This window comes from Natator depressus, chromosome 4 (genome assembly GCF_965152275.1).
Source record: "Natator depressus isolate rNatDep1 chromosome 4, rNatDep2.hap1, whole genome shotgun sequence".
Taxonomy (NCBI): domain Eukaryota; kingdom Metazoa; phylum Chordata; order Testudines; family Cheloniidae; genus Natator; species Natator depressus.
In genome coordinates, this window is record NC_134237.1 from 55,140,502 (window position 1) to 55,157,641 (window position 17,140).

Consider the following 17,140-nt stretch of genomic DNA (forward strand, 5'->3'; position numbering starts at 1 on the left):
TGGAACACATGATTTATGAGGAGAGGCTGAGGGAACTGGGATTGTTTAGTCTGCGGAAGAGAAGAATGAGGGGGGATTTGATAGTGGCTTTCAACTACCTGAAAGAGGGTTCCAAAGAGGATGGATCTAGACTGTTCTCAGTGGTAGCAGATGTCAGAACAAGGAGTAATGGTCTCAAGTTGCAGTGGGGGAGGTTTAGGTTGGATATTAGGAAAAACTTTTTCACTAGGAGGGTGGTGAAACACTGGAATGCATTACCTAGGGAGGCGATGGAATCTCCTTCCTTAGAAGTTTTTAAGGTCAGGCTTGACAAAGCCCTGGCTGGGATGACTTAGTTGGGGATTGGTCCTGCTTTGAGCAGGGGGTTGGACTAGATGACCTCCTGAGGTCCTTTCCAACCCTGATATTCTATGATTCTATGACAGTGTAAACACACGGCAACGTTTTCCCTGCTGCGGTCTCTGAAGGCTGATTTAAATTCCAGTGCTCTTCATCTGCAAGAGTAGCCAAGCCCTTAGATACTGCAAATGTTCAATTCCATTTGCTGAACTATCACTTGTTTTTATTTTGCAATTTATGGATGGCTACTGGATTGGAAGAGTAAACCCAGACTATCTGGCCAGATATTGCTCTATTGATAACAGAGGTGTGCCTCTGAAATTTCTCCTGTAACATCTACTTTTCTGCTAGTTTTGTTAACTCAAGCAATAGTATTGCAGATATTCTCTACTACTAGTTTCGCTGAGAACTAGATATCGTGAAGCTTAGCAAACAGGAGGGGAAAAAATCAAATTCCCTATGTCAAGAAACAAATGCTGGGGCAAATGTCCCAAAGTACCTATCACCAGCTTGACTGACCTAAAGGGTTTTTCGCTAATTTTCAACAGTCCAACAAGTATGTAACTCAGGTGGACCCGCTTGGGCCTTACACTTACACAGGGTAAATGAGAAACTCTCCCAGTGACCTAAATGCAAAGCTTCTTGGGTTATGATAGACGGAAAATCCTTCCTGTCACTCTGACTTCATGCAGGAAGTGCCATTTGGTAGAAGCTGCCAGTCCTTTTAATTTGGCCTGCTGGTCCCTGATTGGCTGCCACATGATCCCTGTCCTTCTGGCCATGGGAGGAGCAAGTCACTGGTTCCATCAGCAGCTGTCCCGGGAAGGTCTTAATCGGCAACTGCAGAGGTCCAAAAGTCGCTGCCCTTCTTTTTAGAAAAAGGGCTTCCTTGGGTGGGGTGGCCAGGGCACCGGGATCTCCAGCAAGGGGCAGAGAATGCCTGGTACATCCGGCTATTGTATCACACCAAGAACAAGCACTAGAAGGGGTTACTGACCAAACGACATAGGGACAGAATCCTGACTACCATTAACACACTTAATTACTGTATGGGAGAGACGGGGCAACACAAGTGGAAACATCTGGAAAGGCTTAAAAAATGATGCTTGAATAGCTTTCCACTGCAAAGACAACATGAAGAGGGTCACTCCATGGGCTTGTCCCCACCACCATTAACCAACCTGTTTCAAAGGAACTGGCCACTCAAGCCATACAAAATGGAGAGATGAATGAAGTCATTGACAAGTACAAAAAGTTAAGAGGAGAACTAAAAACACAATCCAACTAGTCTAGGATCTACTTTATTTATAAACATTTGACTGTGGAAAATTCTGCAACAACCTTCCAAGTAGATTCAAAATAGGCAAAATCCATAAAAGTGACATTTAAAAGAAAAGCTTTTAAATAGCCTTATTATAAAATGTTAGAAAGAAGATTCAGATGACAAATGAAATGTAAACTCTCTTTGTACCCACAATTATCCAGTTAGTTTTTTGTAAGTAGTATGGGAAAAGTGGGTCTTCAAGAAGGACTCAAATGCAGAGAGAGAGAGAGAGAAAGGTGACCTTGTGAACCAGCTCAGGAAGGGCATAGTGGGAAAAAACACAGACACTTGTAGAATGGTATGGATGCCAGGCAGTCCAGGCTGGTAGAGTGGTGACAGTGGGGCCGGAGTGACATGACAAGAGGCAAAAAAAAGGTAAAACAGGGAGGGGCCGAGTCCTGCAGGGCCTTGACAGAAGACATAAGAAACCTGAACTTGATTCAGTGGAAGGGTGACAAAGTTTGTGATGTGGTCAGATCAATAGGCAGGAATCTCTAAAATATTTTAAAAATAAGTTTTTGCACAGACTGGAGGGGGAGATATGGGTGGCAGGGAAACCAGAAAGAGGAAGTTACAATAGTCAAGGTGGGAAAACATGTGGGACTGAATAGTAATTTTAGCTGTAAGAACAGAAAGAAATAGACAGATCCTGGAAATGTTTTAGAATGGCAGCATCTGAGTGCAAGCTGGATGTGGGAAGCAAGAGAGGAAAAAGAGGCAGATGATCTGAAGGTCAAGGGACTGGAATGACAGGCAGAATGATGGCATTATTACAAGCGACAGAAAATTAAGAGGTGTGGAGAGGTTTTTATTTCTTGGGAAGATCATCTTATATCAGCCATTGTTGCCTAGAGAGCAATCCTCTTCTTGGCCACAGAGTGCCTGAGTCACAAATTGTCCCTGGAAGTTACTCTGTCCTTGATTGCATTGACAGAGATGATCAGAGACAGAAAAAGACCTTTTTGGACATGTAGTCCATCTCCATGACAATACTGGCTTGTCTCTGCAGTCCTTCTCTAGTATTTTGTTCAATCTTGTTTTAAAAGTCCTATGTGTGGAGTCTTCCACAGTTTCCCATGGGAAACTATTCTACGGCACAGTCTAACGCAACTAAATACCCGGAAGCTTTTCCTGATATTCAGTCTAAATATCCCCTTTCTTAATTCCATTTCCTTACTTCTAGTTAAAAGGGAACCCTGTGAACCAGCCTATATAAATCCTCCCCCTCGTTGTTCCACTCAAATATTTGCAGGCCATTTTGTCTCCCACATACTCATCATTAAGCCAACTACACAAAAATAGCACCTTTCATCTGTCCTCAAACTGATCCTTCCAGCCCCTCCCAACCATTTTCATTGCTCTTCTTTGAGCTATTTGTCAATATCTTTCCAGTAATGAGGTGCTAAAAAATTAACACAGTATTTCAGCTGTTATTGCACCAGAGCTCTACAGACAGGAACTATTTCCATTCTGATATGGAATATGATGCTTCTACATATCCAGCAAAAAAAAATGATTGTTTGTGTTTTGGCTGTGTCATATTATAAATTCCCATCTAATTTGCTGTCTGCCATTATGCCTGCTAAATCTCTTTCAGCATTACTGGCTTTGCAGGTTTCTCCCTCACAATATGTTTTAGTTTTTTTCTCCAAAAATATATCAGACTATTTTTCCAAATTAAATCTCACTTGGCTGCTTTTGGTCCTTGTATCTAACCCCCTGTTGGCCTCTTTATATTATTTCTCAGGCCTCACTGCTGTTTGCAACTCCTCCCAATTTAGCGTCATCTGCAAATTTAATTAATATGCAGTTTTACTCCCTATTCTGAATCATTAGAGACATCGAATACAACTAGACCTAATATTACTCCCTGAAATAGGCTGCCAAAAACTTCCCCAAAACTCGATTATGGCCCTGCAGCCTGTTTTTACTGCATGTGACAATGTCCCTATCCAAGCCAAATAGAAGTAATTTTGAGTGTAAGGTTTAATAAGATACCTTATCAATGCTTGATTAAAACCCAAATATACATCACCCAAATTCTCTTGATCCACTAATTCTGTCAAGCTGTAAAAAAAAAATAAATAAAAATTCAGACACAGATGTCGTTAGTCGTTTGTTGATTTGTTTTTTAATAAACCAAGGTTATTTATGAATCTCCGTATTGGGGATTTTTAAGAGCAGGTTGGACGAACACCTGTCAGGGATGGTCTTGATAATACTTAGTCCTGCCTTGAGTGCAGAGGACTGGACTAGATGACCTCTTGCGGTCCCTTCCAGTTCTGTGATTTATTGTTAATGGTTTCATTTATCTAGTGATGTTCCTCTTGCTATTTGCTATACTTAAAAAAAGAATACAGGGAATAGAAGTTGGACTTATAAAACAGTAGTTGCCAGAACCACTCTTTTCTCAATTAGTTTTTCTTTTGGAAGATCAGCAGTACAATTGTACAGCTCTAAATAAGTCATTATTACTCAGTAAGAGTGTTGGGCACAGTACAACACCCCAACTTGCAACTAGAACTGGAATCAGAGATGTCCACCCACTTTTCCTCAGTCTGTGATGGCTGCTCCTCCTCCTTCTCCCATCTCCCTGGGGTACCTGAATTAGCACCATTCACAGCCTATTGCAGCAATGTGAGCATCCAGTTTTCATTTTTATGTCTGTTTTATAACTGATGCCCATTTTACCTTCTTCCACTAATGAAAGTGCAGGGTTAGTTGCAAGTAAAAATACATAATAAAATAGTACTAATACTCTGCACATATACAATACTTTTAATCTGAGAATTTCAAAGCACTGGATGATGTCCACATTATATCGTGCTTCTAGCTCAAGCCAGCAAAAATCAAACAAGAGCAATCATTATAAAGGAGGATTGAACACTATTCCTAGGACATAGAAAAGTTACAGTGAGACAACTGTAAATGGCTCCCAAGCAGATTTAACTTCCGTGGCATCTAAGCCTTGTGTACCTTGTATATAATATGTGGTCCAAGGATTCTCTACTGCAGAGACCAGGCCTCCTCTCCCTAATGAAAAAAAAATCCCACCTTCTGAGGTTGAGAAGGCTTCCCAAGTGGCTGATTAACAGGAAGAGCTTCCTGAGGGTTCTGTGAGCTGCAGGAATCAAATTCAGAACACAGTCCAGTGGCACCGTTGTGCTGCTTCACAGAGAAAAAAGAGCCGACTTCTGAGAATGCAGTGGCACACCATAAAGCAGCTGCAGCAGCTATACTTTGAAATTAACAAGTTTTAATCTAGAATTCAGCACCTGTAGTGAACAGGCTTCCTGGCAAGTTCTTCTTGCAAGCAGCTAGCAAAAAAGCAAGTCCCAGAAGACTTTTGTTCCCCTTTTTACACTGCATGAAGTTACAATAAGGGGAAAAAAGTATATATACAAGTATTTTTCAGTTTTCCGGACAACATTTTAAAATGTAAAAAACAAATTAAAAGAAAAGAAAATACACCCACCATCTGCTCAAACATAATAAAGTAAACTAATTCAGTCAATTGGTTAGTTCCACACTGCTGGATTTCTTTAAATAGTAATGAAATCATTGCTAAAAAAAATCCATCATTATTAAAATAAAAAAAAAAGTTGGTTCAGCCTACCAAAATTTGATTTGTAAGTTGCTGGTCATTCCCATAATTAAATCTATGTCACAAATTTGCAAGAAAAATGGACACTATGACTAATGCATTTATTTGCTGCACAAGTCCTGTCAGGGTGTGTAAAGCATTATGCCCGCTAAAACTGAGTAGATAAGAATTCCATACATTTTTATTAACTAACAAAGCTTCTTCTGTTTGTGGGAAGCTAAACTTTTACATACACTTCCAATTAAAATCTAAATTTAAAACATAATTATAAAAAATAGTGGCCTTGATTTGACCAGCTAAGTTGCTGCCCTAAAAATAAAATGACATGGGTATTATGGAGTTTTCAAGCAATAAGAATAAATTCTGTCCTCTTAAACAAAAAAGGTTAAGTCCTGGGCCTTGTACCCATAAACGTGCTACAAAGATAAGCATAACATATGCTTGATCTATGTGAGGGAGATTTTTCAACTGATGGAGCACCAAGTAGGGGCTATTCCTCACCCTGACACACTTCATCCAGGACACATACCCTCATTTTCCCATAAACTGCAATATAGAAATAGTCCAGTAAAGGCTAGTTCAAGACAGAGTCATAGGAGTTTCAACTAAGAGTTTCATTTTTAGGCTGCCATTTTGCTCGTTTACTCAGGGATCTGAAGGTTCCAGTTTCCCACATATTCCTAATTTTATGTCTCCTACTGCCACAGATCTCAGGATTCAGCCACAATTCTTTGATCCAAGAAAAGAGATGACTGGTCCTTTGAAGCCTATCATAATTAATCCCAAATTGACTGGAAAGGATCACCATTGAGAGACGCAAGGCAGTCCCTCACTTCAAGTGCTGAACAATACTACCCTCTACAGATTTCCAGCCCATTGGTTCAAGAGGAAGGGAGTTGAAGAGGAAGAAGGAAGTGACTAACCAACCTGGTTTCTAGCCTAGCAATGCAGAGAATTGTATGAAACCAATCTCTCCCTTCCTCACACATATGGCATTACATTGTGACTGGAAAAACAAAAGAAAACCAAATTCAGTTCTCATCTGAACAAGTGCATCTTCAATGAAGTCAAGGAAATTGCATGTGCATAAGGATCTAGCTGGCCCAGTTTCTGGAAACAATTTTAAAGCCAAGAAGGAAGGTGACTGTCCTCTGATGATGCTTCCCAGATAAACAAATCAGAATAATCACCTGTATGGCAGGAGGGTAGAATACTGCAGGAACATAAAATAGAATACAATTCCCCATGGTATTAACTCCCAAGTCAGTTATTAGCAGTCACATTACAAGTTCCAAATCTACCAAGCTTCTTTATGTGCTGGGTGCAAAAGCTAACCCAGAGAGATTAATTACGTTCACACAAATTTGCTCAGTCACTCTTCTAACAAATCTCAGCCAGAGTTATCAGATTGGGTATACAGCCTCGCCATTTATTGGAATATTCCAGTAGGCACAACTGCAAATAACTGACTAGGTGCAACAAATCCAGTCAGACAAATCTACACATATTATTTATTTCATCCAGATTTAAAATGAATTCTTTAGGTTAACGTAGAATAATTCAGTTAAGTTTTAAAATACTAGAAAAGCAGATCACCACATATGGTGGTCCGGTTTTAGCATTTAAAAACTATTCATTCTTTTCTAACATGACAATCATCAGAAATGAAACAGAAGTGCTTAGTTACCATGGGGACGGGCTCAGTATAAGAACCTAGATAGAAAGATGTTTGAACTTCTAGACTATTTCTACTGTAAATCACCAACTTCTTTAGTTAAAAAAGTGCCTTTTCCTTTTAGATGTTGGAGCAGTAGCCAGCAATGCTGTTGAACTCAATGGCACTGCTATTGCAGTACATTTGCATGCTTTATAGTAGCAACCACTCTGATAGCATTTTAGTAATACAGAGTGGTTGGATATCAGATTTTATTAAAACCCCATCAAGGGGGGAAACTTGAATCACTTATTATGCTCCACAATTATTGCAAACCAAACTGTTAAAATGAGAGGAGGAGATAACGATATTAACTTCCTAACTTAAAGCAATCCTCTGTGGCATGATTCTAAAATATTCTCATGGTCTGAAATTTATGTAAATTGAATTCATCTATCATTAGTTATTACCAGTCTAGCTACATAAAAAAACAGTTTTCTGTAACAATTAGTTCTTTAAAACACTGTTTTAATTAGACCTGGGACATTATTAAACTAGCTATGAATATGTACAGTATCATTTTGCACATCCTGCTGCATGTAAATCTACAGGAATTTTTTTGTGTGGGGAGATGGGAGGGAGGAAGGAAGTTGGTTTGGGGTACGGTTTTTTAAACTTTCCTCCCCAACAAAAGTATCACAACCTACATGACCTAAGAACACGATGACCCACCAAAATAGCCTTTCAAATTCTATTATATGAATACCAGACACTAGTTAATTCCCCCTGTAACAGGGACCCTGCTCCACGCCCATCTTCTTCCCTGCAGAAACTGCAGAGTCCTCCAGGTGTACTCTCAGTTAAGCTTTACTTCACCAATATCACCATAGTCCCTCATGCTTCCCCCTATTTACAGTGCTTGCCAAGGTTTAGGTCCTCTCAGCAGGACCTATGGGGAACAGAGGTCTCCCTACTCTGAGCCTTCTCTGTGACTAGCCCCAGCTAGTCCTGTTCCTCTCTTGCACTTCCCTCTGTGCCTCCTATCAGCCCTGTGCGGATGGCCCAATTGAGTCCATTACCCCCACTCAGCTTCTCCTGGTCAGGGTACAGGCTAACCTACTCACTCCATGCCCTCTGTCTCTCTCTCACACACACACACCCCTCCCCCCCAGTCAGATCACATTTTAATATCATTCTAACGTCATTAAGAGAACTTTTCTACAAATCAATACTTTTCACCACAAACAGTTTATTTAGGAGAAAAACTTCCCAAAGTCCATGCACAATCCTCTTAGAGGAGTTAGAAGTCCAAATAGCATACCCAAGAATATTACAATTAATCTTTCAAAATTTGGATTCTTCCATAAGCAGCCTATATTTAACCTAATGTGCATAGGCCCTGAGTCCACAAGGTGCAGAGCATGCGGGCACACTGCTCCGCCACACAGAGTCCCACTCACTTTGCCACAGCTATATGTGGACGCAGCAATCTGCCTATGTGCTACAAACTGGATTGGATTGGATTGGAGCCACAGTGAGCCAAATTCTTCCCTTAATTCAGCTCTTCCAGATCTCCCAGCTTCACCTTTAACAAGCATTATACCAATATGCCTTATGGTATTGTAGGTCTGTAAATAAATCACTGTATATAGAAAGAAAAGGAGTACTTGTGGCACCTGAGAGACTAACCAATTTATTTGAGCATAAGATTTCGTGAGCTACAGCTCACTTCATCGGATGCATATATAGAAAACACACTGTCTGATGCATAGCTTTAGATATCTGTTTGTTTATCTGTCATAAATATAAAGGGAAGGGTAAACCCCTTTAAAATCCCTCCTGGCCAGAGGAAAAATCCTCTCACCTGTAAAGGGTTAAGAAGCTAAAGGTAACCTCGCTGGCACCTGACCAAAATGACCAATGAGGAGACAAGATACTTTCAAAAGCTGGGAGGAGGGAGAGAAACAAAGGGTCTGTTGGTATGCTGCTTTTGCTGGGGATAGACCAGGAATGGAGTCTTAGAACTTTAGTAAGTAATCTAGCTAGGTATGCGTTAGATTATGATTTCTTTAAATGGCTGAGAAAAGAATTGTGCTGAATAGAATGACTATTTCTGTCTGTGTGTCTTTTTTGTAACTTAAGGTTTTGCCTAGAGGGATTCTCTATGTTTTGAATCTAATTACCCTGTAAGGTATCTACCATCCTGATTTTACAGGGGTGATTCCTTTATTTCTATTTACTTCTATTTCTATTAAAAGTCTTCTTGTAAGAAAACTGAATGCTTTTTCATTGTTCTCAGATCCAAGGGTTTGGGTCTGTGGTCACCTATGCAAATTGGTGAGGATTTTTACCAAACCTTTCCCAGGAAGTGGGGTGCAAGGGTTGGGAGGATTTGGGGGGGAAAGACGTGTCCAAACTACGTTTCCCAGTAAAGCCAGTTAGAGTTTGGTGGTGGCAGTGGTTATTCCAAGGACTAAAAGATAAAATTAATTTGTACCTTGGGGAAGTTTTAACCTAAGCTGGTAAAAGTAAGCTTAGGAGGTTTTCATGCAGGTCCCCACATTTGTACCCTAGAGTTCAGAGTGGGGGAGGAACCTTGACAATATCAGTTTCATATTTGCACTTTAGAGGCATTTTGAGATCAAGATTTTTAAAACAGAAGCATAATTCTAGGTGCCCAAAGTCCATACTTAGGCACAAAGTCATTTGATTTTCAAAGTTGATGACCATTCAGTAGCTTCCATTGACTTTTTATAATTAGATTACTTATTTACATGCCTAATTACGGATTTTTGAAAAAATCTCATCCTAAAAGTTAGTAGAAAGCATACATATTATGGACCAGATTCTGATCTCACACGGGAATAAACCAGGAGGAACTCCCCTGAAGGGAATAGATATACACCAGTATAAAATGGTGTGAGATTGGAATCCAGCTACATATGGCCCCACTTCTGCAAAAATCCTCACTTTAATGGGACTACTCACCTACTTAAAATGAAATATGTTCATAAGTGTTTACAAGATCACAACCAATGCAGTTATATTATATACACGGCTTATAAGTGACTACATATCATGCACACACACTCCCCCCATAGAATCACATTTTCAAACAGTTACAGTATAATGAAATAAAATTTCAAATGGCTCATTAATAACCTCTGATTTAATTTACTTTTGAGGGGGTATTTTTACAATACATTTTATTTTAAAAATTGTTTAGTACCATAGTTTGTCTTTAGTTAATTTTACAACAATTTTTTTTTAATAATCTGTTTTCCTCTTCTATGGATTTATAAAAAAGAATGTTCATCACATCTCTCCAGTATTGCACACAAGAGTGAAATTTAGGTAATCACACATTTTGGGAAATTCAAAAACAATATTAGAAATTCCTAGAACTAAATTCAAAACTAATACATTTGTATCAATGAGGTAATACAAATTTATATGAGGTCAGAATTTGATCTAGCTTCTTTAACCAAGACTTGTTTAAAACGTATTTCAAATTTGAGTCTAGAAATTCTAAATAATATTCTTTTAAAATATTAAATTAGTCTGATAACACATTATATTATGGGTGACACAGGGTTCACTCAAACTCCGAATGACGTCAATAGGCTACAAATGGCTTAAATGAGCCCTGAATTGGGCTCTCTGTGAACTCAAAGTTCTGACTGAAGTGGGAATGGGAACTGCAGAGAATTTAGGCCTTGCTGACCATTTTCTCTTATTAGACCAAAGAAAGAAAAGTGTGACTATTTAAAACAGGGGTGGCCAACCTGTGGCTCTGGAGCCACATGCGGCTCTTCAGAAGTTAATATGCGGCTCCTTGTATAGGCACCCACTTTTAGGCTGGACCTACAGGCACCAACTTTCCAATGTGCTGCAGGGTGCTAACTCCTCAACCCCTGGCTCTACCACAGCCCTGCCCCCACTCCGCCCCTTCCCGCCCTCTCCCCTGAGCCTGCCGTGCCCTCACTCCTCCCCCACAAAGAGCCTCCTGCATGCCACGAAACAGCTGATCGGGAGGTGTGCAGAGGAAGGGGGGGGGAAACGCTGATTGGCAGGGCTGCCAGTGGATGGGAGGCGCTGGGAGCGGTGGGGGGGTGGGGTGCTGATGGGGGGCTGCTGATGTATTACTGTGGCTCTTTGGCAATGTATATTGGTAAATTCTGGCTCCTTCTCAGGCTCAAGTTGGCCACCCCTGATTTAAAAGGTAATTTGACAAAAAGATTCCAAAACCTGGTGCAGAGATGATTTTTTTTTTTTTTTTTAAGATCAACATTACTAGAGCCCCACTAACCCATAAAAGGGAAGAAACATTTCGATGTTGACATTTTTAGATTTTACTTGTGTGTACATGTATACACTACATATAAACATAGTTACACAATATGTACATATTGGGTAACTCTAAAACACATCCAACTATAGAAACATGGTACACAACTGCAAATCTCAGTATTACTATCACACTCTTTGCAGTGTGTTTTTATATACATATGGTTTATATATTTACACACATACACTATTCTAAAAATCTTTTTACATGCTTAATGAACAATTTCATGTCTGTAGTTCCAATTTCACCTACATATTTTACATTAATAGTTTTGCCTTTCATTCAAATCACACATCAGATTAATTCTCTATTTGGGTAAGCAAGACTGGAACTGAAAACATCCACTTTTAAGCATTTACATATTTTAGGAAAAAACCTAAGTAAAGTAAAATCCATGATTAACTATACCACTCAAGTAATCAGTCTCATCAGTTTATATCATATTGTAAGAAAATAATCCAATATGTCTCTAAACAATATATCAGTACAAAATATTTTTTCTTTCTTCATAAATACATTTATTTATTAGAAAAACAAATTTGTTTGGCCTTCTTTTCCAGTTAGTTTGCTGAAATTTTACAGACTAATATGCCCACAAATATCACTTTGGCTTTTTTAAAGCAACAGCTTGTTCGTTTCCTTGTTTCTAGCTACTTCAGTCTGATCCTCAGGGACGCAGAAAAGAGTGGCTTCGCTGACAGTAAAATATGCTAAACAAATGACATGTCACTGAGTAAATTACCATCTCCTTTCGATTAGCCAGGTCATGTTTTCTTTTCAAAGTCCATGGCCCCTTGATAGAAAATAATGATTATCTAATAAACTTCCTTAGAAAAATCAATGTATGGACACCCATCTCTGAAACATCTCAAACATCTGCCTAATAATAGATAAGAGAAAATTAAGATGTACTTTAAACATTTATTTACATTGATCAAAGATTATTCATTCACTAATTTTCTTGAGACTCTGATTCAATGAAAAGAAATAGCAGTATTTCTACTTAATTAAAGAAGGGGTGAAAGAAATACTAAAATTATTCAGTTATTTACCAGCCTAACTCAATGACTAGCCAGCACCAACCATAAGATAAAAAACAACGTTATAGCAGTAGGTGTAACCATTGCATTACTTACCAAAAAACTTCCAAAGGCTGAGTTAAATATAGCAGCTGCCTAGAGAGCGAGAGAGAGAGAAAAAAAGAAAATATCACTCAAAGTAAAAATAGCCCTAGCGAAGAACAGAATGCTATTTCCCCTCCCAGCAAGCCTTCATAACCTCCAAATACACACACACCTGATTAAGCAAAGTTAGCCATTGCTTATAAAAATTTCCAGTGTCCTGTAGCTTATGAGGACAGATGAATTCCAGCTTATAAACTCATAAATAATGGGTTGTATAAAGCAAGATTGCCGCTGTATTTTATATCTTACAAACTTATAATGGATACCAAAAGTACGAGACAGAATCTCAGTCTCACTGATTTTACTCTAAATCACTGACAAGAATTTTACATGATTGACGAAGTCATTTAAAAAGAAACCCAAAACTTTTAAGGGGCCCAGGAGAGAAAGAGAGTTCTAATTTGTGTTGGACTAAAACAGACATAGTTAATTTGAATAGCCCTCTTACTAATTTTTCAGCACAGTATCTTAATTGGGCAAGTAACCTAAGAAGTTATGAACAATCACTTATTAACAGGCTCAGAAGTTTCTATAAAATGAGCAATAAATTGCAAATAGAAATAATGTAGTAAAAACAGAATAATACAGTTAACTCTTAGGCCAAAATGTCCAAGCATTACCTACAATTTAACAGTCTTTTTAAACAACTGGTAATGTCTGTAGAAGCCTTTTTTGCTTACCTAAATATCCAGGAAACATAAAATGGCAGTTTTAGCTCTGAACCTTAAATCACTAAATTCCATGAAGTTAAAACTTAAATTATGAATAGCTTCCACAATTATCAGGAATGGAAAGAAACTCAGTCCGATGATGAAAAGCCATGAGACAAGTTATAAGGGAAGGAGAGAGTGAGAACCTACCATTACATGAAGATTCTAGAGCAGAGTCAAATTAATCAACATAGACTTTTTCAGCCATAACAAGTGGACGCTAGCGACTTTAGCAAGTTTGAATCAAGTCCAAATCCAGGCTAAAAGCTGTTGCTGAACCTGCCTTCTGCTCCATAAGAGGATGCAATGAGAATGAATGGGTAATGAGATCTCTGGCTCTAGAGAGCTCAGCTTTCTTATTCAAGTTCATAATTAATTCAAAGCTTTGATAATTTCATTAGATTCCTCCTCTGCTGGCCATATCAATAAAAGATGGCACTGGACCGTAGCTCCTTGGTGACCCAAACACAAAAACAAGTGCAGACTGGGAAACCTTTGCTTACTTGCTTACTAACAGGGACAATGGCATATGGCACTGCATATTGCGGAGGGAGCATCTGAATAGATACAGCTAAATAAAACATTATAGCTGACAGTTGTAAACTATGGCACCATATTTTAACACCTCTTCCTCATCAGCATTCTTCTTTTGAACATAAAAAGGAGGCATAAGTCCAAATGGCTTTTCCTGCCAGACATCATAGTGAAAGCAAGAATGAGCACTGCTCGCTACTAATTCTTCAAGAAGTGTGAATTAAATCATGCTTTTTAACCTTTGAGTTTTGAAACTTTGAGATTGATATTTTCATATGAAAAGAGATATAGATGACATGTACAATGCATACATGTGCGCGTACACACACATCATAACCACTGACTACATACTGTAGATATCTTTTGCTTATAACCCCTCTAATTCCCATCACTGTATTAAGAACTACACTTTATCAAATCCTTTCAGTATTTCTTAGAAACATGCCTCTCTGACTGTATGTAGTTGACCATGGAGCCCCCTTTTAATACATTCAGCCTCTGAACCTATGAAGGAAAATCTCAGCTTTCACTAATTTTTTTTTCCTCTCTCTTTTTAAAAAAAACAAAAACAAAAACAAAAAGCAAACTTCTAGCCCCTTTTCTTGCAAAAAATAGCCTTCAAAACATAAACTGATTGCCAGATATGAAAGGAAGAAACCGCTGGGCTCTGCTTCTGCACCAGAAGGCTGAAGAGAAAAATAAAGGTCTCTCCCCGCACACACTTCCCATCATATACACTGAAATGTAACCATCTCACTTCACATAAAATGTGTATATTTCAAAAAATTATTTTATGAGCTCTCCCCGGAATCCATAGGCTGGCCCAGCCCTCAATGGTGGGATCATGGACCAAAAAACTGCTCATCCCAAAATGTTAAGGCCCACTCCATTGAAGGATGCTCTGCGGCTACAACTGAGCCAGCCTCTACTCACCTGGGCAACTGCTACCTTGCAGGTGAGCCTGCTATGCAATAGTAGGTGGTGCAGGAGAAACACCCCTCTGGCATCACCCACTAGGAATCCCTGAACGCTCCTGTTGGGCACCCCCACAACGCATGAGATGACGGGAGCTGGGGACAACTTATTGCTGTATTGAGTGGGAGTCCTGCTGCCCTTTTATGTCCTCAAGCACCTGCCCTGCTTGTCCCAGAGCTTGAAGAACTGGTTCTAGGAGGGAATCTTGGAGCACTACTTCCATCCCAAAACCTCCATCACCACTCAAGGAAAAGCTGGTTTCCCATCCTGAGCAAGCCCCCTGAACTGACTACTCATACCAGCAGGGGAAAAGACACCCACCCCAAGAACCAAAAAGGGACCACTCCACAACTGACTTCCCAACAAATCACAGAAGGAGATTTGCTCCCCATCCAACCAGCCACCACACGGACAATGGCCACAGCATGACGGGCCTGCAACCATTTCTTCCAGCAGTATACCCTCATAATAGCACCTGCGATGGCAAGTGGAACACCTGCCAGGCTGGCAAGCCCCCAGAGGAGTCTCCGTGAAGAGATAGGGAAGAGAAAATATGGTAGGGAGATGAAGGACTGAAGGATTTGGCATCAGAGGAGAAGAGTATGAAATCCATGTTTGTTCTGTTTTGTTTTAAAGGCTGTATCACCAAGGGAAGGAAAATTTTTGAGGAAGTCCCTTGCTAAAATTTTGGCAGTATCTCCCTACATTGGAAATGTTTTGATACTGACTTGATTAAGGGTGATCTTTTCAAATTCACCTAAGGGCATAAGCATTCTACTCCCATTGACTTGCAATGGATGCTGGGCAAGTGCAGCATTTCTGGATGTAAGTTAATATACACTTGTCTATGGTAACCACTTTGACCAGGAATTTATTACATAAACATGTAATAGACTGCACCTACAAGGTCCTGACCGATACAAAGTATTTACAAACTGGCATGATCATTTCTTCAGTGATCAAAATGGTGATGACATGTTTTTCCTATTCAAGGATAGTAGAGTGGGTGTGCAACAAAGTATTTCAACAGGGACTCATTCTATTAAGATCAATTCTGCAGCAACCCCCACATTGACAAATAATTTTTTAAAAAAGCACAAAGATTTGCTATTTTCAATTTTGTGTTTAAACTATATATTACAGTTCTGGTGGAAAAAAAGTAAAGCAAAAATTAATGGGCACAACCCTGCAAACTCTGCAACTACATACCTGAGTAAGGACTACCCATGTGAATGAGAGTTTGCAGAATCAGATACAGAATGAAAATGTCTTAGCTCAGTGTGATACAAAAATTAAGTATAATTCAATCTATTGTTTTAAACATTTATAAATGTAGTTATATACTAAAACCCAGTAGCTTGATAGTTTACATACCATCTACTGACCACCTAGTGACATAGTAACACAAAAAAATGCTGAAACTATATACTAAATAAAGCATTTGTGTTTGTTTAAAATAAGGAAATCTTTATGGAGTATCAGCTGACTGCAAATTCAAATAAAATCTGTCTGAAACAACTACTTCTAATGAATGGAAGTATTCAGGGAATAAAGAAGCATGGCCTAGCAGCAGTCTGGAGATCTATGTTTATTCTTGGCTCTGCCAAACACTTCCTGCATGACCCTGTGAAATTAACCATTTTGTGCCTCAATTTCTCCTTCTGTAAGGGAGAAATACCCTCACAAGTGTGTTGTCAAAATTAATTCATTGTCTGAAATTTTTTTTAAAATACTTAGATGGATGGTGCGAATAAAGCTTAGTTTATTAGACACATCATAGAGGTACAACGTATTCACTCTCTGCTTCAAATGCTTCTTAGTTCTGATCGCAAAGATCAGGAATGAAATAGTTTAACATGTTGACATTAAATTGTCATCCTTAGGTTTCAGAATTCATATCCCATAGGAGATGGGTGTTCACAGCTTTATTAGTGCTATTGCTTTTTCCTTGTAGATTAATGGAAAACAACACTGCATAGATTTATACTCGGTTGGGTTTTTAAAAAAGCTGCTTTGCCATTAAAAGGGCTAGGAGGATTTTTTTTTTTAGGTAAGAACTTTGATTTTTAGAGCACAATTCTGCAGCGAGAGGTACATTCCACAGCAAATTCTGCAGATGCAGAATAATGAAATTCAAAGGCCCAAGTGGCCCATAATCAAGTGGGATTCAGCCCTAACAATTACACGTGAGCACTATGGGCCTTACAGTACAAAGAGCAAAATACGGTCCCAGCTCCCTAATTTAAGACATGACACAATGAAGGAGGTAACAGAACAGTTGGTAGAGGGAAGGGTTCCAGCAGTAATATTATGTGGTTACTCAGCAGGGGCTGGAACACATTGTATGGTGGTGCAACCTTTACTTCTGTATTAATACAGTGGATGTTGTTGACCCATTTCTTACAGGCTTTGCAGTAGAAGAGACTTTTAAGGAGAGATTTGAGTGAGGTGAGCATAGAGGGTTGGGA

The 17,140-nt window shown here is 39.1% G+C and overlaps 1 protein-coding gene across 1 annotated transcript in view; it reads right to left on the minus strand.

Annotated features, from left to right (window-relative positions):
* Positions 1–17,140, minus strand: part of SLC10A7 (solute carrier family 10 member 7) — a 190,515-nt gene that overhangs the window by 120,531 nt on the left and 52,844 nt on the right. The window contains exon 5 of the mRNA XM_074950960.1: positions 12,406–12,444. Within this exon, the coding sequence (XP_074807061.1) occupies positions 12,406–12,444 (39 nt within the window). The remainder of the gene's footprint in view (positions 1–12,405; positions 12,445–17,140) is intronic.